Raw genomic sequence first — 22,132 nt, 5'->3', positions numbered from 1 at the left:
GTTCACAATCTGACTGGTCCGACCGGCCAGTCCGATTTTGATAACCTTGCTTAAGACACAAGTTAACATGACATTTATTTAAATTTGGATTTTTTTTTTTAATTTGCATAGCTTAGGATCCCTTGGTAAGTTGTAAAAGTTAAAATTTCAAGATTGAACGATTGAAAGGAAAATATAGAAAAACAAAGTGGTACACAATCCAACACTAGGTACATGCCCCCAAAAAATAAAATAAAAGGCTACCGGTAATAATACTTCACCCGATTTTTTATGTGAAAAATTCTAGAGCATCTATAATGGAGCTTCCCAAATTTGAGTACTTAATTGAGTTTATGTGTACACATCACTCATTTATTATTTTTTAATAATAGTACTTAATAAGTACCCAATCCATCCAACTCAGCACCTCTTAAAAAGTTATAAATCGGTCCCATTAATAACTCTATATTTCATCAATAACACTACACCTTTATAAGTAGGTCCCACAAAAATATATTATAATTAGGAGAGAGAGGGTACCTATTTGAGAAACAGTACCTATTAGGTACTCAATGAGTTTTGCTCCAATGGTAGTACCTAATAAGTACCTAATAGGTACTACCATTGGAGATGGTCTTATGTGCTTTAAATCTCTCGTTTATAACGGTCGACTCTTTTAAATTTTTTAAGTAATAAATAAGTCCTTTAAATTTTTAATTTGTTGTAACATTATCTTTTCAGTTCTTTTATGTTTACAAAAATACTTACGTGACAGTTAATTCTTATGTTAACTATATGATTTTGAGGCTCAATCTCATGTAAACCATGAGGTCCAGACAATTGAGGCCAACTGAAAAGAATGATAATTGGAAGAAGGGTAACGATGCAACGACTTAAAAACCTAAATGACCTTTGTTACTTAAAAAACTTAAAAACTTATTTGTTACCTAATAATTTAAATGACTTAATCGTTACAAACGCAAAACTTAAAGAATCTCTAGAAGCATTTGGCCCCTAAAATAGTATAAATTTATTTAAACTAATTTAATTCATGGGTCATACTATTACTTAAGAAAGCAGAATATATAAATTTGCACAACAAAAATAACAATTTTTAACTTTCAAAATATTTAATACACAATTTTTCAAGACAATATCTATATTTATTTCGATAACAAATATTCTAAAAACACTCTTTTATTTTGTTTGACAATATCAAATTTTGAGTTTATGGCTTATAGCTTATAAGTTTATATTGAAATGAGAAGTAAATATAGATATTATAAGATGGATGGTAGTAAATTTCATGTAGAAAGAAAACAATTTATAAAGGTTTAAGGAGTGGAATATCTCATAATAAAATTTTATTTTTGAATTTTTAACAAATATTTTTAGAACACTTGTTAACATTTTTATTTTTTTTATCTAGTAGATTAGTAGATAAACTCAAACACTATAAATTGGAGATATGGAAAATCCGCGATTCGAAGTCTAATCCCATATAAGACATTATTTTTATTTTCTCAATATGTGTAAAATAGACAAATAGAGTACTGAGTGTCATTGAATTAAATTAGATATTTTTAATCAATCTAATTTTTTTTTGACACAACCTAATTTATTTTATTAATCATATGTTTCTATTGTTGGGGAGTCTGAGGGAGCTCGGGAGAACCAATGAGCCAATGCTCCAGGACCACGCAAGAGAGGGAGACGCCACATTCCAACCCAAAACCTTAAGATGTTAGGTTAATGGGTCACCTTTCTTATAAATCCAACATTCTTCCCACACATAGTCGATGTGGGACTTAAATACCCACACTTGAAACCCAACATCTATGTTACTATATACAAGAGGACATTTGTTGTAATTATTTTTATGATGATTATAAAATGAATTAAACAAAGATTATAGGAGTAGTACATCTATAACTATTAACGGTTTCGTTTTTGTCAAGTATTGAAAATAAAAAGGGGACCGCAAATCAGATACTTACAAAACTTTAGTTAACATGTGAGTGAGGGCCCAAAAGCTTGTTCTTGCCTTTATGTTACGTTTCTTTGTGGTGGTGGTGGTGGCTATCTCTTTCAACTTTCAAGCCTTACAACTTTTATGGTCATCTATCTTAATTTCTGAACAAAGCTGCTACCTTGACTCTGTTTCCTTGGACTCACAGCCAGGGCCGGCCCAACATATTATGTGGCCTAAAGCGAATATTAAAATGAGGCCTTTAGTTTTTTTTTTTTTAAATAATAATTTTACAAAGGCACAGATTATCTATAATTATTTAAATAACAATAATAATAATAATATAACTAAATTATGAACTAAAAAAAAAGCCATTGCACTTTATTTTATGTCTATTTTATTGCATAAGTTTAACTCTAATTTAATGTTTGTTTTTTAGTTCAAAATATCTATATTGATTTTTTTAATTTAAGATTCAATATTCATATTGTATAATATTAAATTTAAGTTAAAAAAACAACTTTATTTTTAAGAGCCCGTTTTTTTTTTTTTAAATTACATCAGGCCACAATTAGTTCAAAATTAAACAAACTATACTAATAGAGTATAATAGTAAAGCATTATTTTTCATAATAAAGAAAAGTTATGGGCCTTTTCTGTCAAATAAAAAAGGTGATGGCCTTCCAAAACAGTTAGAAAGGAGAAAATACAAAAAAAATCAACAAAAAATGCTGCTTGCATGATTTGAGCATGAGACCTCCTTTCAAAACTGCAAATGCGCGCCAACCGAGCTACGTTTCTTCTATGATATTTTCGGACATGAGGCCTATATATTAATAAAACAAAAATTATTTGGAGGCCTAATAGACTTTAAAAAATTTAGTTTTTAGTGAGGCCTAAAGCCCTAACTTGGGCTGCTTGTAGCTTGGGCCGGCCCTGCTCACAGCTGGTCCTCCAATCCTTCATAAAACAAAGATACCCATTTTCATTTCATTGGCATCTTTTCTTCCACATATTGCTGCCACTTCAAAATATAAAGGGGCTTATAATTAATTTATAAGATGTATAAGTAAAGATTATTTGTTACCATAACTAAAAGAGAAATAATTAAAATATTTGGAGGGTGATCCCGGATCAAAATAAAACCCTAAGCCTCTCTTATCCGGTAATCAAAAAGAAGGAAAAAAGTTGCGAGGACTAGGTTAAAATAGGAGAACCCCAAGAGAATTAATCTATTTTTATACTCCCTCGTCTTGACTATGTGAATTATTCATATAACTTACATTGATTATAGTTTTTTTCTTTTTTTAATTAATATTAGAGACAAATGTTAGCATGTAAGATGTTGGATTTGTCTCAATAAATGTTGGATTTGCTAAAGAATAAAATACCAAAAATAACAACTCTAGTTGTATCGTGTTTGTTTTTAAAATTGTTCTAGAATATGGACAAATTAGGGGGCACGATACTAAACAAAAACTGGAATTTTTGTCCGTCACTAAATTAGTAAACAACTTTTTATCTCACTTACAATTGTCTAAAATATTACTACCTTAATTATTTTTTATATAAGAGACAATTTTTTTTTTAACAAGCAAAAATGACATATATTATCCAACCAATTAGTCTCCTCAACACAATGTGTGCCAAAAAGACTACAAGAGTTTACAAATCATCAATCAAAGTAGCGACATGAATAATAGAGTTAGACAATGGTCAAACAAGTAAACGAGCTCGACTGTGGTAGTTTGAACTAAATTGATGTTTGTTGTCTTCATTCAACCATCAGTAAGAATAAAGTTTGACCTTGTCCAACAATTGATAATCCAAATAATCTAAATAACCTATGATTTCTCTCGTTCCAAATAATCCAAACACATAAGAGTCAAATAAGTTGCAGAAAGGAGCGTCACCGTTGATGCATGAGTAAACTAAAAAAAATGTTTAATAGATTTTGAGGATCAAAGAGTGTCAAAGATGATGCATGAGATAAATAAATGTTGATCTGATTCCATTGCACCGCAACCGAATACACAAGACCGAGCTTCTGGAGTGATGATGTCTTGGATTGCCAAGTTTACTTTAGTTGGCAACTTGTCACGCAAAAGTCTCCAAGCAAAATAAGACACCTTCAAGGAAATTTGTTTGCGTAAATAAGACATTCAACTATATCCAAATGATCATACTGCTAAGAAGTCAAGAGTTGGCAAGCTCCCCGAACTGAAAAATCTCTAACAGGACTCTTTAGATCATTAAATAATTAATATGTCTATCCAGGTCAATATTTTTCAAATTTAAAAGTTTAATAATGTCTTATAAAAATGACCAAAAATAATAGTAGAATAACATCTTTCCACCATATACCATACAAGATAAAAAAATTGTTCAATAATTGTTCTATATTATTTTATCCAATATTTATGTTTTACAAATCAAATGATTCATCCGTATTAAACAAAGTAACTGAAATCAAACATATGATTCATCCCCCAAATAAAAAATGAGAAGAAGATCTACTGAGATCTTCGTATAAAAATTGGAGCTAAATTAAAGGGAAGAGATGTGAAGGACTGTTCCCCAATAAATAACTGCAGGCAAACAAGATCTATATAGGACCAAGGTCATAGACCGATCAATATGTGACAATACTGTCTATCATAGTTGGCATATTTATTTCGATGATTTTATTTTGAGAGAAAATTTATGTCTATGTGGTTGAACTTGAACAACATATCATACACTATTAGTAAAAGAAAAGCCATATACACTGCTTTGATTAAATTATGTTAGAGTGATGTTAACATGTGCTTTAAAATACATTTTAAAATATTTAAAATTAAAATATAAAAAAATTAATATTTAAAAAGTATATAATGCCCAAGTTCTAAAAAAAATTGCATTTGATTCTTTTGATCATAGTTTAGTAAGAAATTGCTTAAGTGTAAGAAGAAAACTCAACAAATTTAGGCATTTTTGGTCTTGTGACCTACGCTAGGCGCATGCCTGTTGGCTGAAAGACATTTGTGGCACCGTGTTTTGGGCGCAGCTTCTGGGATGCTGGACGAACCTGCTGCGTGAGGCGTAGGAAATCCTGCGTTGGGCGCAACCTGCAGACTCATGGGAGCTGGTTTTTGACCCATTTTATGCACTATTTAAGGAGAGGTGTTGCCTTTGAAGGTGGAAGCTTGGGTTTTAATATACAAAAATCTGAAGCATTTCATTTTAAAAACTTCAAAAAGATTAACTTAAATGAAATATTTCTATTAATAAATATAGTAACAAAGTACTAAATTATCCATTTTATCTTATTAGAAAAATAAATTTGTCCATTTAATAAAAAAAGTATAAATTGTCCAAAGAACAAAACAAAGTATAAATTGTCCCTTTGCATTTTGAGATGGTGTTATTTTATAATCATAAAAAGACAACAAAGAATTAAAATTAATATATATATATATATATATATATATATATATATATATATATATATATATATATATATATATATAAAGAGGATATAAAATTTTTTGGTGTGAACTTTTCATAATACTAACAATACCCCTAACTCTTTTTTAAACAGCAAAAATATTTTATTAACAAAGTTAATATAATATAAGACTTTTTTTCTATGACATAAGTTTGCATAATAGTCACATACTAACGCGAAACGCGTGTGTCTGACCACGTATAAATACAGTAAAAAATAAAAGGATGGAAAAGAGTGGGAAAATGTAATAAGTAATAACTAAACAAGAGTAAAGACAGTTGGACATCGGGACTTGCCTCGCACGAGAGTAGAAGAATTACAGTATCATCCAATAAATAAATAAATGACCCAAAAATAAAATATAAAAAAAGTGTCAGTGAAAAACAAAAAAATACAGAAAAAAAAAATTTCTTAATTTCTTATGGAGCTAGCTATGTATCAAAAATAAAATAAAAAACAGAGCAAATATATACACAGAGAGAGAGAGAGAGAGAGGTGATTTTGCATTCACGTTTCCATAGCCACCACCATATACAAGTAGTGAAGAAGAAGAAAAGTGATTCATACTTTTCATTTTCATAAATAAATAAATAAAAATAAAATAATATTTTAGTTTGTTTGTTGTAATGTTAGTTATTATCTTTGATCTTGTTGCTTAGTGTTTTCTCTTCAATCAATCAAAACCACACTCTCTCTTTTCTTGTTTCTTTCTTCTTCATTTTCCTCCAACAACCACCACTCTCTCTCTTGCTGTTAAATTCACCTTCTCTCTCTCTCTCTCTCTCTCTCTGATACTGTTTGCTGCTGCATCGTTTTCTACTATCACACAAACAGACATTCTAATTCTGTTTCTGTTTCTGTTTCTTAACCACTTTTTTTCTTCCTTCTTCTTCAATCCATTCATTTACCACTTTTCTTTCCTTTTCCGATGGAAACATCATCGGAGAATTGCTCCGTTAAAGTTGCTTTACACATTCGTCCACTCATCTCCGATGAAAAACAACAAGGTTGCACTCAATGTGTTTCTGTTTACCCTGGAAAACCTCAGGTAATTTAATTCACACTTCTTTTTTCTTCATCTTCATGTTCTTCATTTTTTGTTTTTATTTTCTATTAATTTATTACCAACTAAATTTATTAGTAATAAATTGTTGTTGTTATTGTGTTTGTCGTTTAGCTATGACTTCATTAATTAATTGAGTGTTCAGTGTGAGTTTAGGGTTGGAGGTTGGTTAATTATCATTAATTAATTGTCGTTTAGCAAAAAGTTTATAGTACTATTTCTAGATGATTCCTTGCTTGTTTACTTACAATGCAAATTTATTTAAATTTCACTGTATTAGTCAAAAAAACATAATTTAATTGCACTTTTGAACAAAAGTAGTATAATAAAGTTCATGCATTGCATTTCTGTCGATATTGTTAGGCTGAACATATTCATCTGATCGAATCCTTGACCACTTAGTGTTCGTGAGTTTCAATGGAATTTATCGCTAAAAAAGTAAAAAAAAATTAATAATCAGAAATTCAATTTCATAAATTGTGCTATTAATTAAACTTCCATGTTTTGAAATTTTCTTGTTCAACAGTCTTACAAATTTGGGTTTATTTTATTTCATAGTACAATTGTTGTTGAAAAGTATCATATCACTGAGTTTATTAATTATTATTTTTCAATGTTTCTTTGTCATGAGTCATGACTCGTCTCGTGTCAGTGTGTCATAGTTGGTGTCTTGGTGACACATTTTTCCCTTTCACGCTAAATAAACGTTCTTTTCATAGACCCTCATCCTGTTTTCTTTTGTTTTGGTTTGATTTCTTGTTTTTGAATTTTTTTTTTTTTCTTTCATTTACTCACTTTTAAAAATTGATCCCTAATTAAAACTTTGCAATTGCATAAAAATTCAGTTCTAGGATTTTATACTTATCCCATGGTTTTGGAAATTTGAGACAAGAGTAATCCTGCCACCTTAATTACATTTTTGACATTATTACATGCATTCTATGGTAAAAGGCCATATAGAAATTCATTTATTAGTTTATTATATATGCAGGGGTTCGAACTTTAAACACTCTATTTATTTTAATGGTGGAATTATAGTCACTAAGCTACTTGACAAAAAAAATAAAAAAATTCATTTATTTATCCGTGATTGGCAAATACCGAAATTGTTAGGTAAAACGTAAAAGTGACCATGATATTTCTGAGAATTTGATTACAGTATTTCGTTGATCAGGTTCATATCGGGTCTCATTCCTTTACATTTGATCATGTTTATGGAAATGGAGGATCTCCTTCATCTAAAATGTTTGAGGAATGTGTTGCTCCATTGGTTGATGGGTTATTCCAAGGGTACAATGCTACTGTACTTGCTTATGGACAGGTTAGGTCTATATTGCATATCAACTCAAAGTTGGAAAAGATAATTCAAATCATAATTTTCATTTGAAGTTCATAATTTGTTGCAGACAGGATCCGGGAAAACGTATACCATGGGAACTGCATACAATGACCATAGTGGAATTGGGTTAATTCCTCAGGTTATGAATGCCTTGTTCAACAAGATTGAAACTCTAAAGCATCAAACAGAATTTCAGTTGCATGTTTCCTTCATTGAGGTATATTCGTTATGCACAATACTGTCAAATATTTAAAGATGCTGCAATTTTTCTAAATAATTTTGAGCCCCTTAATGTTAAAAAGTAAATTTGTCGTGAATTATTATTGTTTGCAAGGACTTAATTGTGTATTTGCTTTTGAAGATTTTGAAAGAAGAGGTAAGGGACTTGCTGGATATGGTATCTATGGGAAAATCAGATAACTCTAGCTCTAATGGCCATTCTGGAAAAGTAACTATTCCTGGGAAACCACCGATACAAATTCGTGAATCATCAAGTGGAGTAATAACACTGGCAGGGTCAACTGAAGTTTCTGTAAGTACATTACAGGAGATGGCTGCTTACTTGGAGCAGGGTTCTTTAAATAGGGCAACCGGAAGTACAAATATGAACAACCAATCCAGGTAAATAATGAAAAATATATAAACACCGAATGAAAAATTATCTGTCATATTGGAAAGTTAGTTGATGTTTTTTAATGGAAGTACTTCAATTGGAGGGAAAAATAACTTAGGCCAACTTCACTGAAGAGTATAGCATTTTCTTTCCATATTTTGTCTTTGTTGATGATCAATAATTTGGTTGGAGTTCTTTCTATGTATTAATTTTTCTTTAAAATGCTTTTTCAACTGTTTGTTCATCTTTCCCTGATAGGGGCAATATTAGCTTTTTATTTTAATTTCCACCGGATTCTAAACTCACCACAAATTTGAGTGATGGAGAAGTGTTATTTGTATTTGTATGGTTTCTGCTAGATTTGTTATTTTATAATCCAATAACTTGTGGTTCCACTTTTGCTTGTATTAGTCGGTCACATGCCATCTTCACAATTACATTAGAACAGATGCGCAAACTCCATTCATTCTCTCCCAGCAATGATACTTCAGATGAGGATATGGGTGAGGAGTACCTTTCAGCAAAGCTCCATTTGGTAGATCTAGCTGGATCTGAGCGAGCTAAAAGAACTGGTTCTGATGGTCTTCGTTTAAAAGAAGGTTGCCAATACTGATTAACCCGAATATTTAGTATACATTTGTTTCAAAATATTTTTCAGACTCAGTTCTTCAATTGATAATGACGATGACGAGGATTTTAGTGACATTGTATATTTTTTTTCTTGTCAAAAGGTATACACATCAATAGAGGTCTGCTTGCACTTGGTAATGTCATAAGTGCACTGGGGGATGAGAAAAAGCGAAAGGAGGGTGTACATGTCCCTTACCGGGATAGCAAACTCACTCGACTATTACAGGTTAGATTAACATTTTGTAGTTTGACATACCAGTGTATTGTGAGGCAGTGTATATCAAATGGAGTGGTCTATTCTGAGTCAGAAGAGAAATCAATACTCTAATTTCTAAAATTAGTATTGGCAATCAATACTAATATTAGTATCTATCTTCTATATGGGAGTTTGCTAGTTTAGCATGACTTGTGATTTTAGATTATACCTGCAGACCAGGAAATAAGTATTTCTATCTTAGTTTCTTTATATCAGTCTCTAAGAATCTTTTGATGTTACTCGTCCTTGTTGCAGGATTCACTTGGTGGAAACAGCAGAACTGTCATGATAGGTAACTACTGCTACTGAAAGTTGATTCGTAGGCACAAATGTTTAAGCGTTTTCATGTTTCCCCTTGAGTTCATTCAACTGAAGATATGAAGTGTTCATGTTCTTCAGTTCATTTTCTTTCAATTGAAGCCAGCCTATTGGATGGAAATGTGATTTTCTATATTAATGCGTGGGCCAATTGTTAACTAATTTATAGGGTTTCTTCCTAATGTATTCCAAAAGTTAAATCAGTTATAGATACATTTACAATATTGTTTTGTTAATCAATACTAAAATTCCTACATGCTTTTCAATCACATGCTGGTTCATATTTCTCAGCTTGCATTAGCCCTGCTGACATCAATGCTGAGGAAACTCTTAATACCCTTAAGTATGCAAATCGTGCACGCAACATTCAAAATAAGCCTGTTGTAAGTTTCCACAATCCTCAGTAACTTCTATTTCTTTCCCGTTCATAGCTTCGGAAGATTAGGAAATTCATCTTGGTCAAATTCCAGATGTTACAATCTTAATTGTTAATTTTACAGGCTAATCGAGATTTGATATCCAATGAGATGCAGCAAATGCGCCAGCAGTTAAAGTACTTGCAGGCTGAACTCTGTTCTCGAGGAGGAGGTTCGGTTGATGAAATGCGGGTATGCATTGTGTTCCTAACTGAAATTTGCATTTTGGATTATCAGGAGATGAAATGAGTTTAATCTATAGCATGTTGCTCTTCCTGTATAGGTTCTTAAGGAAAGGATTACTTGGCTTGAGGAAACTAACGAGGAACTCTGTCGAGAACTTCATAAATACCGCAGTAGATGTTCTTTTGTAGAAAGATGTGATATTGACGAAACAGTATGTGAATAGGAAATTCTTCAAATGCTTGTCTGTTACTCCCTCCGGTCACTATTATAAACGCAAAAAACAATTTTTTAGATTTATCGGAAAACTGATGTATTTGGTCATTATTTTTTTGCTTATAATAGTGACCGGAGGGAGTATTTTTTTCTTCTGTTGTTTAAGTAAAAGTCACTAACATAATTGGTGAATTTAATGCACATATTTATTGGTTATATATGGTTGTGAGTATGTTACTACTGCTTCCTCAAAAACCTTAATGTCATTTTTTCTTTTCCTAGGATGGACATATTTATCTAATGAAAAATGATGGGTTCGAGAGGTGCTTTCAGAGCTCAGATTTATCTGACCATCTAGTGGCTGGAAGTTTGTCAGGTAGACAGTTAATGGCTGTGTTTTCTAGAACTGTTAATTCCTTGTCAACTTTGTTATTTAAGTATTTTGATATAATGGAAGGAAAGTGGAACCTTGGGATTTTATAATTACATTTACAGAAGGCGTGCATTCATCTTACTCGGGCACTATAGTCTAAAGGTTCATTGTATGAGATTAAGCAGTGGTTTGAATTTTGGTTGTTATATTATGTGAAGGTCAGGATTCAAGGGAAGCTGATGAAGTAGAGAAAGAGTTGGAGCATACACTACTGCTAAATACCATGGATAAAGAGATGCACGAGTTAAATAAGCGATTGGAGCAGAAAGAGGTTTCTTTTTCATGATTTCTTTTAAAATCATATATATTAGTGATCAAAATGTCTTCCAAAACTTTGAAACTAATTAATATGTACATCTGAGAACTCATTTATGCGTCGGGCTTGAAATTTGATGGTAGAGATGTGTACTTGTGAAGCAACCTTAATGGCTTCTTTTTATCTGATGAAAACAATCGAGAAAGGTTAAATGAAAAAGGAGTCATATTGGAAATGTCCTAGTTGTTTATTTGATTGATCTATATGTTAAGATCACAGGGTCTCCAAGACAATATATATGTAAATGCAGTGCTGACTTTAAGGTGTTTCTTTATATTCGTAAACATAAGTCTATTTCCTGTTATTATTAAAGCAGAGAGATGAAACTTTTAACTTTATCAGTGTATATGAATTTATCCTCATTGTTCCTTGCAGACTGAGATGAAGCTCGTGGGAGGTGATACTGAAGCACTCAGGCAACACTTTGGAAAGAAAATTATGGAACTCGAGGACGAGAAAAGAAAAGTGCAGGTAAAACTGGACATATTTAAATTTTAAATAGCTACCAAGTGATGATGATAAAAAAAATAGCCACCAAGTTTCACACAAAAGGTCTCTAGTTCTACCCTATTGACGAATTTTGGATTGATAATGGCAGCAAGAAAGGGACCGATTGTTACACGAAGTAGAGAATCTTGCAGTTAATTCAAATGGACTGGCACATAAAACACAAGATGTTCGTGGCCAAAAATTGAAAGCATTGGAAGCACAGGTAAATTTGACTTACATTGACGTCATTCTATCAAATCCTAAGGTTATCATTTTTGACCAATATTTTTTCCTTCACCATTTATACATTTGTTTTGTTAAATATTGAAACTCAGATTTTAGACCTCAAGAAGAAACAAGAAAACCAGGTTCAGCTACTAAAGCAAAAGGAGAAAAGTGAAGAAGCTGCCAAAAGACTGCAAGCTGAGATACAGTATATCAAGGCTCAAAAGGTGCGCTAATTATTAATATTACTTATGATTCTTATTATTTTTATTTTCGTATCTGATATTTGTGCTTATATACATTACAGGTTCAGTTGCAGCATAAAATAAAGCAAGAGGCAGAACAATTTCGACAATGGAAAGCTTCCCGTGAAAAGGAGTTACTCCAGGTGGTTTGCTTGTTTTTATCATAATAGTTGTATTTTCTAGTTTCGAAAAGGCTGAGGAATTGTAATTTTCCCAACTGTGATCAGTATTGAACGAATGATTCTGCCTCAACTTGTTATTGGAACCTCTATGACCATATGGTCAAGAATTTGATTTTCACAAGTCCCATGATTTATAACAAAAGTTGAATATAGGCGCAAAGTAAGGTGAGTCTGTTCAATGTTTTTGCTTCAAGCCCAAAGGGCTATTGTGTGAGCGGTCGTTTTGAATGAAAAACTTATGAGCCTTCATATGGGTTTAAGCGTTTGGTGAGTTGGTCCTTTCCAACTTCATTTTATTTGAAATGAAGTAGACAAAAATAATTATACAATATGTAAATAAAATACTGTTTCTCTAGCTTTCTGTTTCTAATTTTGTAACTTGACTAATGTGTCAACTATTGAAATACTTTATCAATGAAACTCTTTTCTTTAAGTTTTGTGATTCCTACTTGGTCAACACTGTTATTTTATTTTGAACTTTTTTTGGTGAGGCGATTGATTTAGTTTTGTGATTCCTACTTGGTCAACACTGTTGCATTGCATCAACTTATTTTGAACTTTTTTTTGTGTGGTTCTCCTTTCTATTAATTATGCTATGGTTGTGCCTGAACATAGGTTCATTTGTGTGCTTTTATCATACAGCTGTTATTTAATCTTGGTTATAATTTTAAACAGTTGAAAAAGGAGGGAAGAAGGAATGAGTATGAAAGACATAAACTTGAGGCTCTAAACCAGCGCCAGAAAATGGTAAGTTAAAGCTTTAAGTTTGTTGTTTAGGAGCTCATTTTTTTGTTAAGATATTTCTACCTTTATCATTCTCTTTTACCTGGCATTTTCAAATTAACTGGAATCTACCCTTATGATTGTTATATTAGCATGTAGATAGATAGTTGAAACCATACAGGTAGAATAAGGCTTCTCAAATTTTGTTGGCAGGTTCTTCATAGAAAGACAGAGGAAGCAACAATGGCTACCAAAAGGCTAAAAGAACTGTTGGAAGCTCGCAAATCTTCTCCGCGTGACCACTCTGGTAGAACTTGAATTAGTAATATTTTATTTTTATTACATACTTTAGTTTATTAACTATTGTCTGTCCCTTTCAGGTTATTCAAATGGACATCTACAGCCTGGACAGGTAATGACCTATACTTAGCTTGTACATTATGCAATTTGACAACTTTAAGTTGCAACCAAAAATGATCTAATAAAACAGCTTAGCTTGGTATGCTTGCATTTGCTACCTTTAAACCAACCACAATTGAGACTGTCGTCCTTCTGAATCAATTGGGAATTTGATAATATTTCAGTGTAATATTAAATTGGGCTGGCGAATTTATTTGCACTAGAAAACTCCTGCTGAATTTCTTTTCTTACTCACTAAAACTTGGATGTTTTAGACCTCCATATCACACTCTCCAAACTGAGTTTTCTCATATTTATTATTTCAAATACATCTAAAACAATTTTAACATAACTTGTTTGTCCAGATCAATGAAAAATCCCTCCAGAGGTGGCTTGACCAGGAGCTGGAGGTAATGGTACATGTGCATGAAGTTCGTGCCGAATTTGACAAACAAAACCAAGTGTATGTAATCATAATTTTATCCTGGAGTATCACATTCCAAAATATATTTTCTTTTTACTATTTATGATTTGAATATTTTATTTAGTCACACTGCACTAGAAGAAGAATTGGCTTTCCTGAAACAAGTGGACCAGTTTTCAGATAGACAGAGTATCTCCACAGGAAATAGCCGATATTCAAGGTATAATTTTTTTTTCATGAACCTGTTGATGCAGGATGTCTTTCTTTTTCTATTTTGGTGTAAATTATTATTTCTTTTAACTTAATTTTTATCTTGTTTCCCATTTGTTAGACTGTTATCCATGTCGCCAGATGCAAAAGTTACGAGAATAGCTTCTCTTGAGAACATGCTGGGCATGTCTTCAGCTGCTTTGAAAGCCATGACTTCACAACTTACTGAGGCAGAAGAAAGGGAACGTGCATTAAATAACCGCGGACGTTGGAATCAATTACGCTCAATGGGAGAGGCGAAGAATGTGCTTCAGTATTTGTTCAATGCTACCGCAGAAGCAAGGTGCTCCCTGTCTTCCAAGAATCTGATAAGCTTTTCTAGTTTTTATTTATACAATTAAGTATAGAGTAGATAGAGTTGTCAATTTGGAGGCTTTTTGTTTCCTATTCTAAGTAATAGTAGTCTGCATCATCTTCAACAGATGCCAATTGTGGGAAAAGAATATGGAACTGAAGGACTTAAAAGAGCAACTTAATGAGCTTGTAACACTACTAAAACAAAGTGAAACACAGAGAAAGGAGCTTGTAAAAGAGATAGCGATTGGTGAACAAGCAGTTTCCATCACATTGAACACACCAGCATCGGTGAGATTTTACTCATTTTATTGAAATTACAATAAGCTTGTGTAGTAAAATGTTTCAGTTCCTACATCACACAGCTAGTCAGCTGAAAATTATCATTAACTAGCATTTCAAGTAGTTTACAACCACCACGACCAAAGTATTTTCCCTGTATGGAGAGGAAGAAACTGTCTATAACTTCTCAGCCTTTATTTCATCACTGAACCCAAATCATGTATATCAATTACTTTGACTCTTAACTAGGATTAATTATAGTGTTTTGACAACATAAGTTTACAAAACTTAATCTTTCATTCATTTATATAATATCTTGTTTCTGATTGAAATTTACAGGAAAGTTCGCGGTCCTTGAAACACCTTGCGGATGAAATGAGTGGTCCATTGTCCCCAATGTCGCTTCCTGCACCAAAGCAACTCAAATTCACCCCTGGTGTTGTTAATGGGTCGGTCAGGGAGTCAGCTACATTTCTAGATGACGCACGAAAGGTATATTCCTGCTTCATTATATTTCTCTGATGATGTTCATTTTGTTTTTCAATTTAGTAATGGTTTTATTTTCAGATGATACCCATTGGCGAGTTGTCAATGAAGAGACTAGCATCTATAGGACAAGCCGGAAAACTTTGGAGGTGGAAGAGAAGTCATCATCAATGGTTGCTACAGTTTAAATGGAAGTGGCAGAAGCCCTGGAAACTCTCAGAATTGATCAAACACAGTGATGAAACAATCATGAGGTCAAGGCCTCGAGCACAAGCTTTGATTAATGTGGCGTGATGTTGAGCTCACAGCCTCACATGGAGAGAATTATTATCTCTGAATGCTGACCAATGTTTTTCAACATGGCTTGACTAGAGTACGGATAATTGTAGGTAATCTCTACCTTGTTGTTTCTCATACCTATTATTATAATTGTTTTGTATCTTTCATATGAGAAACTTAAGAACATTTAGGTTCATGGCAATTGTGCACGTCACATTTTACAAATCAGTCGGTTCATTCACATATATTCATGCAGTTCTTTCTTTTAGGGCACCAAAATAATTACAAAACACATTTTGTAGAGCTGGGATGTATTGGATGTCAAAAACTTTTAGACATCGTAAACTCTCATATGAAAGATACAAATGTTCTTAAGTTGCTCATAAAATGGTCATTATCGCCACTTTAATTAATAAAAATTTCCCCCTTCAAGAGTAACTTACAAAATTCTGAAGCATTCAGTTCATTACTATCTACATTTAATCAAAACTCTAGCTGTACGTTTTTAGTGAAACTATTCTTACAATTTGTAATATCCATGTAGGCACGATGTAAATTGCATGAGATTCCTGTTATTTGTAGAGGGATATTTTGCTGAGATACATTTTGGCTGTTGGAGAAAGTTGTCATGGTTCTCTGTAGGTTGTACACACAATAGGCGTATGCTGACATTGACAATATCAGAGGAATGAATTGGTTTTAGAAGGTTGAAAGGGAAAATGTTGCACTCCTGCATATATTAGAATACATAGATGTGATAAAGCTGTTTAATGTTAGTTCTGTAGTTTTTCTTTTAAATAAATTTTGTAAAATGTGATCCGCATAGCGTGATAGTTTGTTATTGTACAGATGAAGTATTTCCCAAAATAATTTGTGTATTATGATATTAGCTGATTGTCTTCATAACCAATGTTTCATAAATACATTGAGATAGATCCCCAACTGTAACTCTGGAAACGACCGAGTGGTTGAACTAAAATCTGAAGGCAGTAATAAAAATACTATACTGCTAGTTTCAAAAGATGAACACTACAAATCTCACCCAGGCAAGACGTCTAGATTTGTAAATTTTTGTGTTAAATTTGTTCAGCTTTACAAACTAAGCTTGAGGACATTGTTTCAAATCAAATAATAACTTTCTAACCTACAAACAAAACATAACCCTTGAGGAAAAAATCCAGGTGATGGCTCCATATATGGTTCTTGATGAACAATTAAAGTGTGCAAATTAGAGGGATTTTGATGTTGGATGCTTTTTGATAATTTTTGTGTGAAGATGTCATCATTTCTGTTGCTTTAGTATTTTAACCATAACATGAATTAGAAATGTTTGATTGGTGCATTCTTTATGATGTTTGGAAACTCTAAAAAAATCTGCAAGGCTACATAAACTTTCAAGATAAACAATCGTGCTTACTAGATTTGCACGACTGTGCATTCAATCAGGGGAAAAAAACACCTTACTTTTTAAGTGTTGCGACTTGCATGGTCGTGCACAGTGCTAGGCACAACCATGCATAGTATTTTGTGGTATAGACTCCAAACTATAAAAAGCATGCTAAAGGAAGAAGCCAAAGAAGTTTGTGGCTTGGATACTCTTTAGCCCTATTTTGAGTGCAAGAGATTGAAGGAAGAGATCATTGTTGTGAAAGGTGTTCTTTTCTCCTAATGTTTATGTATATTTTACTGATTTTAGTTTTCACTGATATTATGAACATGTTTTCAACATTGTTGATAAATTTTTGAAGGTTCTCTATTTCAGATTTTGTTATTCCATCGTGGTTCTTACCTGTAAGAAAATTTAGCTGTGTAAAGTTTGTTTGAATGTCAGTTTCATGAATTACTACAACTGATATGATCATGCTCTTGTACACACATTAATGTTCTTTACCATCAGTCATCACACTTTAACACAAACATTTGTTGCTTGTCAGATTTAAACTGAGGAAAATTTGAATTAAGCTGAATACATTGATATAGATTTCATTTTCTCAGGTTATAGAACTAGTATAACATCCCACTAATCGCTTTTGTTGTTGAGACTTAGCCCCCTTTTCTTATAAGAAAAAACCACCAAAAAGGCACAGCAGACATTAAAACGATAAATGATTCCTCGTGTTTTACTGCATAACTTGTGAGGATCCCTCAAAAAATGATGTTTAATCTTAAACTTGCCATGCAAGGTCACTCCCCCAAGACCAATTTTCTTTAATCTTCAATAAGAGGAGTTGCCAGTACTTGCTGTGATTGATTGATTTCACTGCATACAAACTATGAAAGTCCAGTGGGTGCAATGTCCTCCATTGAAACACTATCTTTTATTCCTTGTATCATCTTAAGAACTTGCCACATAGCTGGCCTCTGCTCGGGGGAAGTTGCACTGCAAATACTGGCAACCTCGGTGAGCATTTCTAGCCGGTTATCTTCGCTAAAATCATCGTCCCTCATTGCTTTAACCCAATCTTGCAAATCCGTTGGCGCAAGGAAAGGGTGTTTGGAAGGATGTTTACCTGTCAAAAGCTCCAACAGCAACACACCAAAAGCATACACATCAGACTTTGAAGTCGCCCTACGGTTAGATTTTCGAACCTCTGGTGCTTTATAGGCTACAACATCAGGATCTTCTGTAAATGAAGAATCTGTAAGGACGGCCAAACAGTAGTCGGTTACACAAGCTTCAAAGTCACCTCCAAGAAGGACATTAGAGGATTTTAGGTTGCCATGAATCAAAGACGAAACTTGATGTATATAAGCAAGTCCATGAGCTACATCTTCTGCTATTTTTAAGCATGATGTCCAATGCAGTGGCTTCGCTCTCGCCGATCTTGAACCTGCACATGCACCAGCTACATTAGTTTATAGAAATAATCATCAAAGCATATCCAAATTGATCTGTATGCCAGTTTGAAAGAATTAAAGTTGATTTTCCTAAAATAAAATGAAAATTTGAATCAACATAGTAGTCAACTTAACATGCCAAAAAATTCAAATTCAATAAGACATTTAGCCTAAATAATCAAACACAGTACCAAAACAACCCCACCCGGTGATTGTAGCCTAAATTCAATTATATCCTGTCACACATCTTGACTATAGCTTACATTTTAAAGCCAATATGATAAAATTCTAATAATACAAACCCTCCAATCTTTCATTTATCAACAAAATTCCTTGACTATGATTATCCTAAAAAAATGAACCTGGGTCCCAAAACAAGATAAATAATAGAGGCAAATGATAAAAGAAACAATCAAGAAATAGCTAACAACACACACATCAAATTGGCCAATCCAAACACATGACATCACATATCAAGAACAACCAATAGTAAGACAGCACATGATCCGTAAAACCAAACTTTAATTCCAACACCAGGCCCCACAACTTTTTCTTGCCCATTCCATAGTTCCATTTGTTGCTTACTTCATCACAATCCAAACAAAACAAACCCAACTCCCGTTTTCACCGCTGCATCGTCTCAATTACCCATTTTGACAGTACAAAATCGAATATCATAAATGCTATGACTCAGTAAAAATAGAAAGCAATAATGACCATGCTTGTATGTATATAGAAACAGTTTAATTTGCAGCTTATAGTATAAGCACTTATCATTATAAGTGCTCATGTATAAGCTATTTTCATTAGTTATTTTGGAGAGCTTACGGAAATAAAACGAAAACAACTCTCTTCATAATTTCGCTCAAACAAGGAATTCGAAGTGCAATCGGGCCGAATGCAGTCAACACCTTAGAACCGTCCTATCAAAGATCGGATGATTCAGATTTCAAGACAATTTTTATTTTAGTGGTTGAAATCTAGACAGTTTGCACCATTTTTTCACTACACCAAAACTCAATCCCATAAATAGGGCCTGTTTGGACTGGCTTATTTGAGCTCATTTATTGGCATAAATTTTGTGAGACTGTTTGGCGGAACTCGTAAAAACAGCTTATGACATTTTTCATAAGCTTTTTTCAGCTTATTTTTATAAGTTCTCCAAAATAGCTTATGAAAACAGCTTATAGCATATACAAAAACAATTTAATCTAATTCTATCCGATGCTATAAAAACAGCTTATGTAAGCTTCAACATAAGCACTTATAATAATAAGTGTTTGTGCTATAAGCTGCAAATAAGTTGTTTATCCAAACAGGGCCATAGTCTTAGAAGTGCTTATGCGAATAGATAAGCTCAAATAAGTCTATCTAAACCAACCCAATATCACATGCACATTACACATGTCATCATCATCATCATCATAAGCTAAATGCAGCAAAACACAAATGCTTGATAATCAATCAATTAATTAATTAATCCATACCATGAATCAGATTGAAGAGACTTCCATTAGGTTGATAATCATAGATAACAAGCCTCTCTCCTTTAGCTTGAAAAAAAGCCTTCAAAGTAACCAAATTAGGATGACGAAGTCTACCAACAATCTCCATATGCTTCTGAAAAACCTCCCCACTCGTCACACCGGTTTTTCCGGCGTCCAATCTCTTCACAGTCAATATCAACTGCGAATCCATCACCGCCTTATAAGTGGTCCCCACACTCCCTCTTCCCAAAAGCTCCGCCGAAGCTCTCATCAGCTGCTCCAGCGTATAATCCTGCACCTCCCCACAGCAGAACACTAACTTCCCACTCCGGTGAGCTTCCTCCATCTTCTTCACCTTCGTATCCGTTTCAACTACAGTTCTCACTTCCATTACCGCCGCCGGTGGAGTTTCCGTTTCCGTTTCCGGCGACTTGGATTTTCCTCCGGTGTTCTGCTTTTTGATCAATGCAATTACAATAACTGAAAAAACAGCGATAATCGCAACAGTGACGGTGAAACCGAGAATCAAACCGGTTTTCTTATGATTCTTCTTGTTCTTTGAAGTAGATGGAACCACCACGATTCCTTGTGATTCCTCGCTTTGACTCAACGGTGCAGTGGCGTTTGAAGAACCGAAGAATCTAGAACGATGAGCACATTGTTTGTGAATAATCTCACCGCAGAGACCCGGGTTTGCTGAAAACAAAGCCGGTTTAAACCGGGAAAGAGTTTCTGTTACAGGAACTGGACCGGTGAAATTATTGGCAGAGATGTTAAATATTTTTAAATCGGTTTGGTTGAGAGGTGGAAGAGAACCGGTGAATGAGTTTGAGTCAAGCCGAAGTATAATGAGACGGTCAAGGAGAGTTAATTGAACCGGAAGTAAACCGGTGAAGTTATTATGAGAGAGTGAAAGAGTAGTAAGCCTGTGAAGGAAAACAATAGAAGGAGGAAATGAAGCGGAGAAATTATTATGGTCGAGAAAAAGTGATTTGAGGTTAATGAGTGGTGATAGATCCGGAATGGGTCCGAATAATGAATTATTACGAAGACTCATGACTCGGAGTTGGTCGAGTTGGGTTAGAGTATTTGGAGAGAAAAAACCGTGAAGGTTTAAGCCTTGAACAACATAGCGCACTACTCTGCCTTGTGCGCATTTAACTCCTTGCCATTCACAGTAGTCATAAGGTTCGTTTAATGTGTAGAGGAGTTTGTTGTTTTGGTCTGCGTTTTGTTTGAAGGATAGTAGGGATACTGCGTCTTGATGGAGGGTGGAGTTTGTAGAGGAAGAAAATGTGAAGTAAAAGAAGAGATAGAAGAGTGTTATTAAACTATTCATTTTTAGTGTTTGTGTGTGTTTGTTACTACTACTACTATTGTGTGTGATTGAAGGTGTGTTTGTTTTTGAGGTTTTGGAGGTGGGTGTGAAAAGAGAAACATGGTTTGATTTGAAGCAGTAGTAGAAAAAGAGTGACCTATGTATGAATGAAGAGTGTAAAGAAGAGTAAGGTTAAAGAGTGGTGGTGGTGGTGGTAGTGTGCTAAATGCTAATGGATGGCTAGTGCCTAGTGGTAGTGCGGAGCAGCTGGCTTGTAGCACTCACGTGAAAGTGGGGAACGGTGGAAATTTTCTTGGGTTTTTACTTTGCTTCTCTGTATCTTTGTTTGTATATATGTGAATGTGAAAGATGTGACCAAAATTTGTGCATGGATGCACAACTTTATAAGTTGATTTTTGATCATTAGATCTAATAAGGAACACAGTTTTAAAGTAGTCTATTAACACTAGATTCTTTCTCACACCCAAATATCAAATCTAACCCGTCAACGTTGTTGCTGCGTTTCTTTTCAAAACTGCAATTTATGTTTCTAATTTTGCAAAAAAAAAAAAAAATCCAACTTAATTGCAACTTTGATTTTGTGTTTATAGTTCTGTTCTTGGTCAGTATTTCATTGAAGATTATTGCTAATATAAGATATGGGAAATAAAAAAAATCCAGATCCAAAAAAATTAGGAAAAAATAACATATTCAAAATAGTGAATTTGAGAGAAAAAAGAAGATCAAGACTGATGTATAGTCGAAATCTAAATAAGAACGATTTGAGAGTTATTAGCTTTATTATACTGATTAGTTTTACCTAGATTAGTTAACTTGGTAAATATTAGTTTAGTAAATATTAGTTTGGTAAATAGTAAATTACCCTTTGTAGAGAAATATATATAAGGCAGAAGCCTCACTGCTATGTAACAGATAACTTTCATTTTTTCCCAATTCAATGAGAATGAGTTTT

At 33.3% G+C, this 22,132-nt stretch overlaps 2 protein-coding genes and 1 long non-coding RNA gene across 4 annotated transcripts; 1 reads left to right on the top strand and 2 right to left on the bottom strand.

Moving 5' to 3' along the window:
* Positions 1-3,933: 3,933 nt before the first annotated feature.
* On the bottom strand, positions 3,934-5,326 carry LOC123924782. Its single transcript, XR_006814841.1, has 2 exons — positions 4,908-5,326; positions 3,934-4,168 (listed from the first exon to the last, which is right to left on the bottom strand). It is a non-coding gene; the product is annotated as an uncharacterized LOC123924782 (long non-coding RNA).
* A 557-nt stretch (positions 5,327-5,883) lies between these two features.
* On the top strand, positions 5,884-16,451 carry LOC123924776 (kinesin-like protein KIN-4A). 2 transcript variants are annotated; one of them, XM_045977748.1, is made up of 26 exons: positions 5,884-6,483; positions 7,673-7,819; positions 7,905-8,054; positions 8,199-8,458; positions 8,862-9,049; positions 9,182-9,306; positions 9,592-9,628; positions 9,946-10,037; positions 10,155-10,262; positions 10,354-10,467; positions 10,752-10,845; positions 11,061-11,173; positions 11,594-11,689; positions 11,817-11,930; positions 12,043-12,159; positions 12,240-12,320; positions 13,035-13,106; positions 13,296-13,389; positions 13,463-13,494; positions 13,847-13,944; positions 14,030-14,125; positions 14,237-14,458; positions 14,598-14,760; positions 15,091-15,243; positions 15,319-15,622; positions 16,061-16,451. In XM_045977748.1, exons 1-25 carry the CDS (start codon positions 6,364-6,366, stop codon positions 15,529-15,531), a joined length of 3,099 nt encoding a protein of 1,032 aa, XP_045833704.1. In that variant the 5' UTR covers positions 5,884-6,363; the 3' UTR covers positions 15,532-15,622; positions 16,061-16,451. The 2 variants fall into 2 exon arrangements, with proteins under 2 accessions (XP_045833704.1, XP_045833705.1); XM_045977749.1 differs by having other exon boundaries at positions 5,906-6,483; positions 15,319-15,626.
* A 992-nt stretch (positions 16,452-17,443) lies between these two features.
* Positions 17,444-21,496, bottom strand: LOC123924777 (probable inactive receptor kinase At5g67200). The gene is made up of 2 exons (XM_045977750.1): positions 19,842-21,496; positions 17,444-18,347 (listed from the first exon to the last, which is right to left on the bottom strand). Exons 1-2 carry the CDS (start codon positions 21,178-21,180, stop codon positions 17,788-17,790), a joined length of 1,899 nt encoding a protein of 632 aa, XP_045833706.1. The 5' UTR covers positions 21,181-21,496; the 3' UTR covers positions 17,444-17,787.
* Positions 21,497-22,132: the final 636 nt, after the last annotated feature.

The sequence above is a fragment of the Trifolium pratense genome, linkage group LG4, assembly GCF_020283565.1.
Source record: "Trifolium pratense cultivar HEN17-A07 linkage group LG4, ARS_RC_1.1, whole genome shotgun sequence".
Classification (NCBI taxonomy): domain Eukaryota; kingdom Viridiplantae; phylum Streptophyta; class Magnoliopsida; order Fabales; family Fabaceae; genus Trifolium; species Trifolium pratense.
Note: the sequence above shows the minus strand (reverse complement) of the source record. Positions and strands in the feature narration are given on the sequence as shown.

Bases quoted from the DNA above. Each gene is read 5' to 3' on its own strand.
- LOC123924777 (XM_045977750.1), bottom strand. From the start codon at position 21,180: ATGAATAGTTTAATAACACTCTTCTATCTCTTCTTTTACTTCACATTT. The intron at 18,348-19,841 runs GTATGGATTAAT...GTGCATGTGCAG, and splicing joins TCTCTTCAATCTGATTCATG to GTTCAAGATCGGCGAGAGCG.
- LOC123924776 (XM_045977748.1), top strand. From the start codon at position 6,364: ATGGAAACATCATCGGAGAATTGCTCCGTTAAAGTTGCTTTACACATT. The intron at 8,055-8,198 runs GTATATTCGTTA...TTGCTTTTGAAG, and splicing joins TGCATGTTTCCTTCATTGAG to ATTTTGAAAGAAGAGGTAAG. The intron at 15,244-15,318 runs GTATATTCCTGC...TTTTATTTTCAG, and splicing joins TTCTAGATGACGCACGAAAG to ATGATACCCATTGGCGAGTT.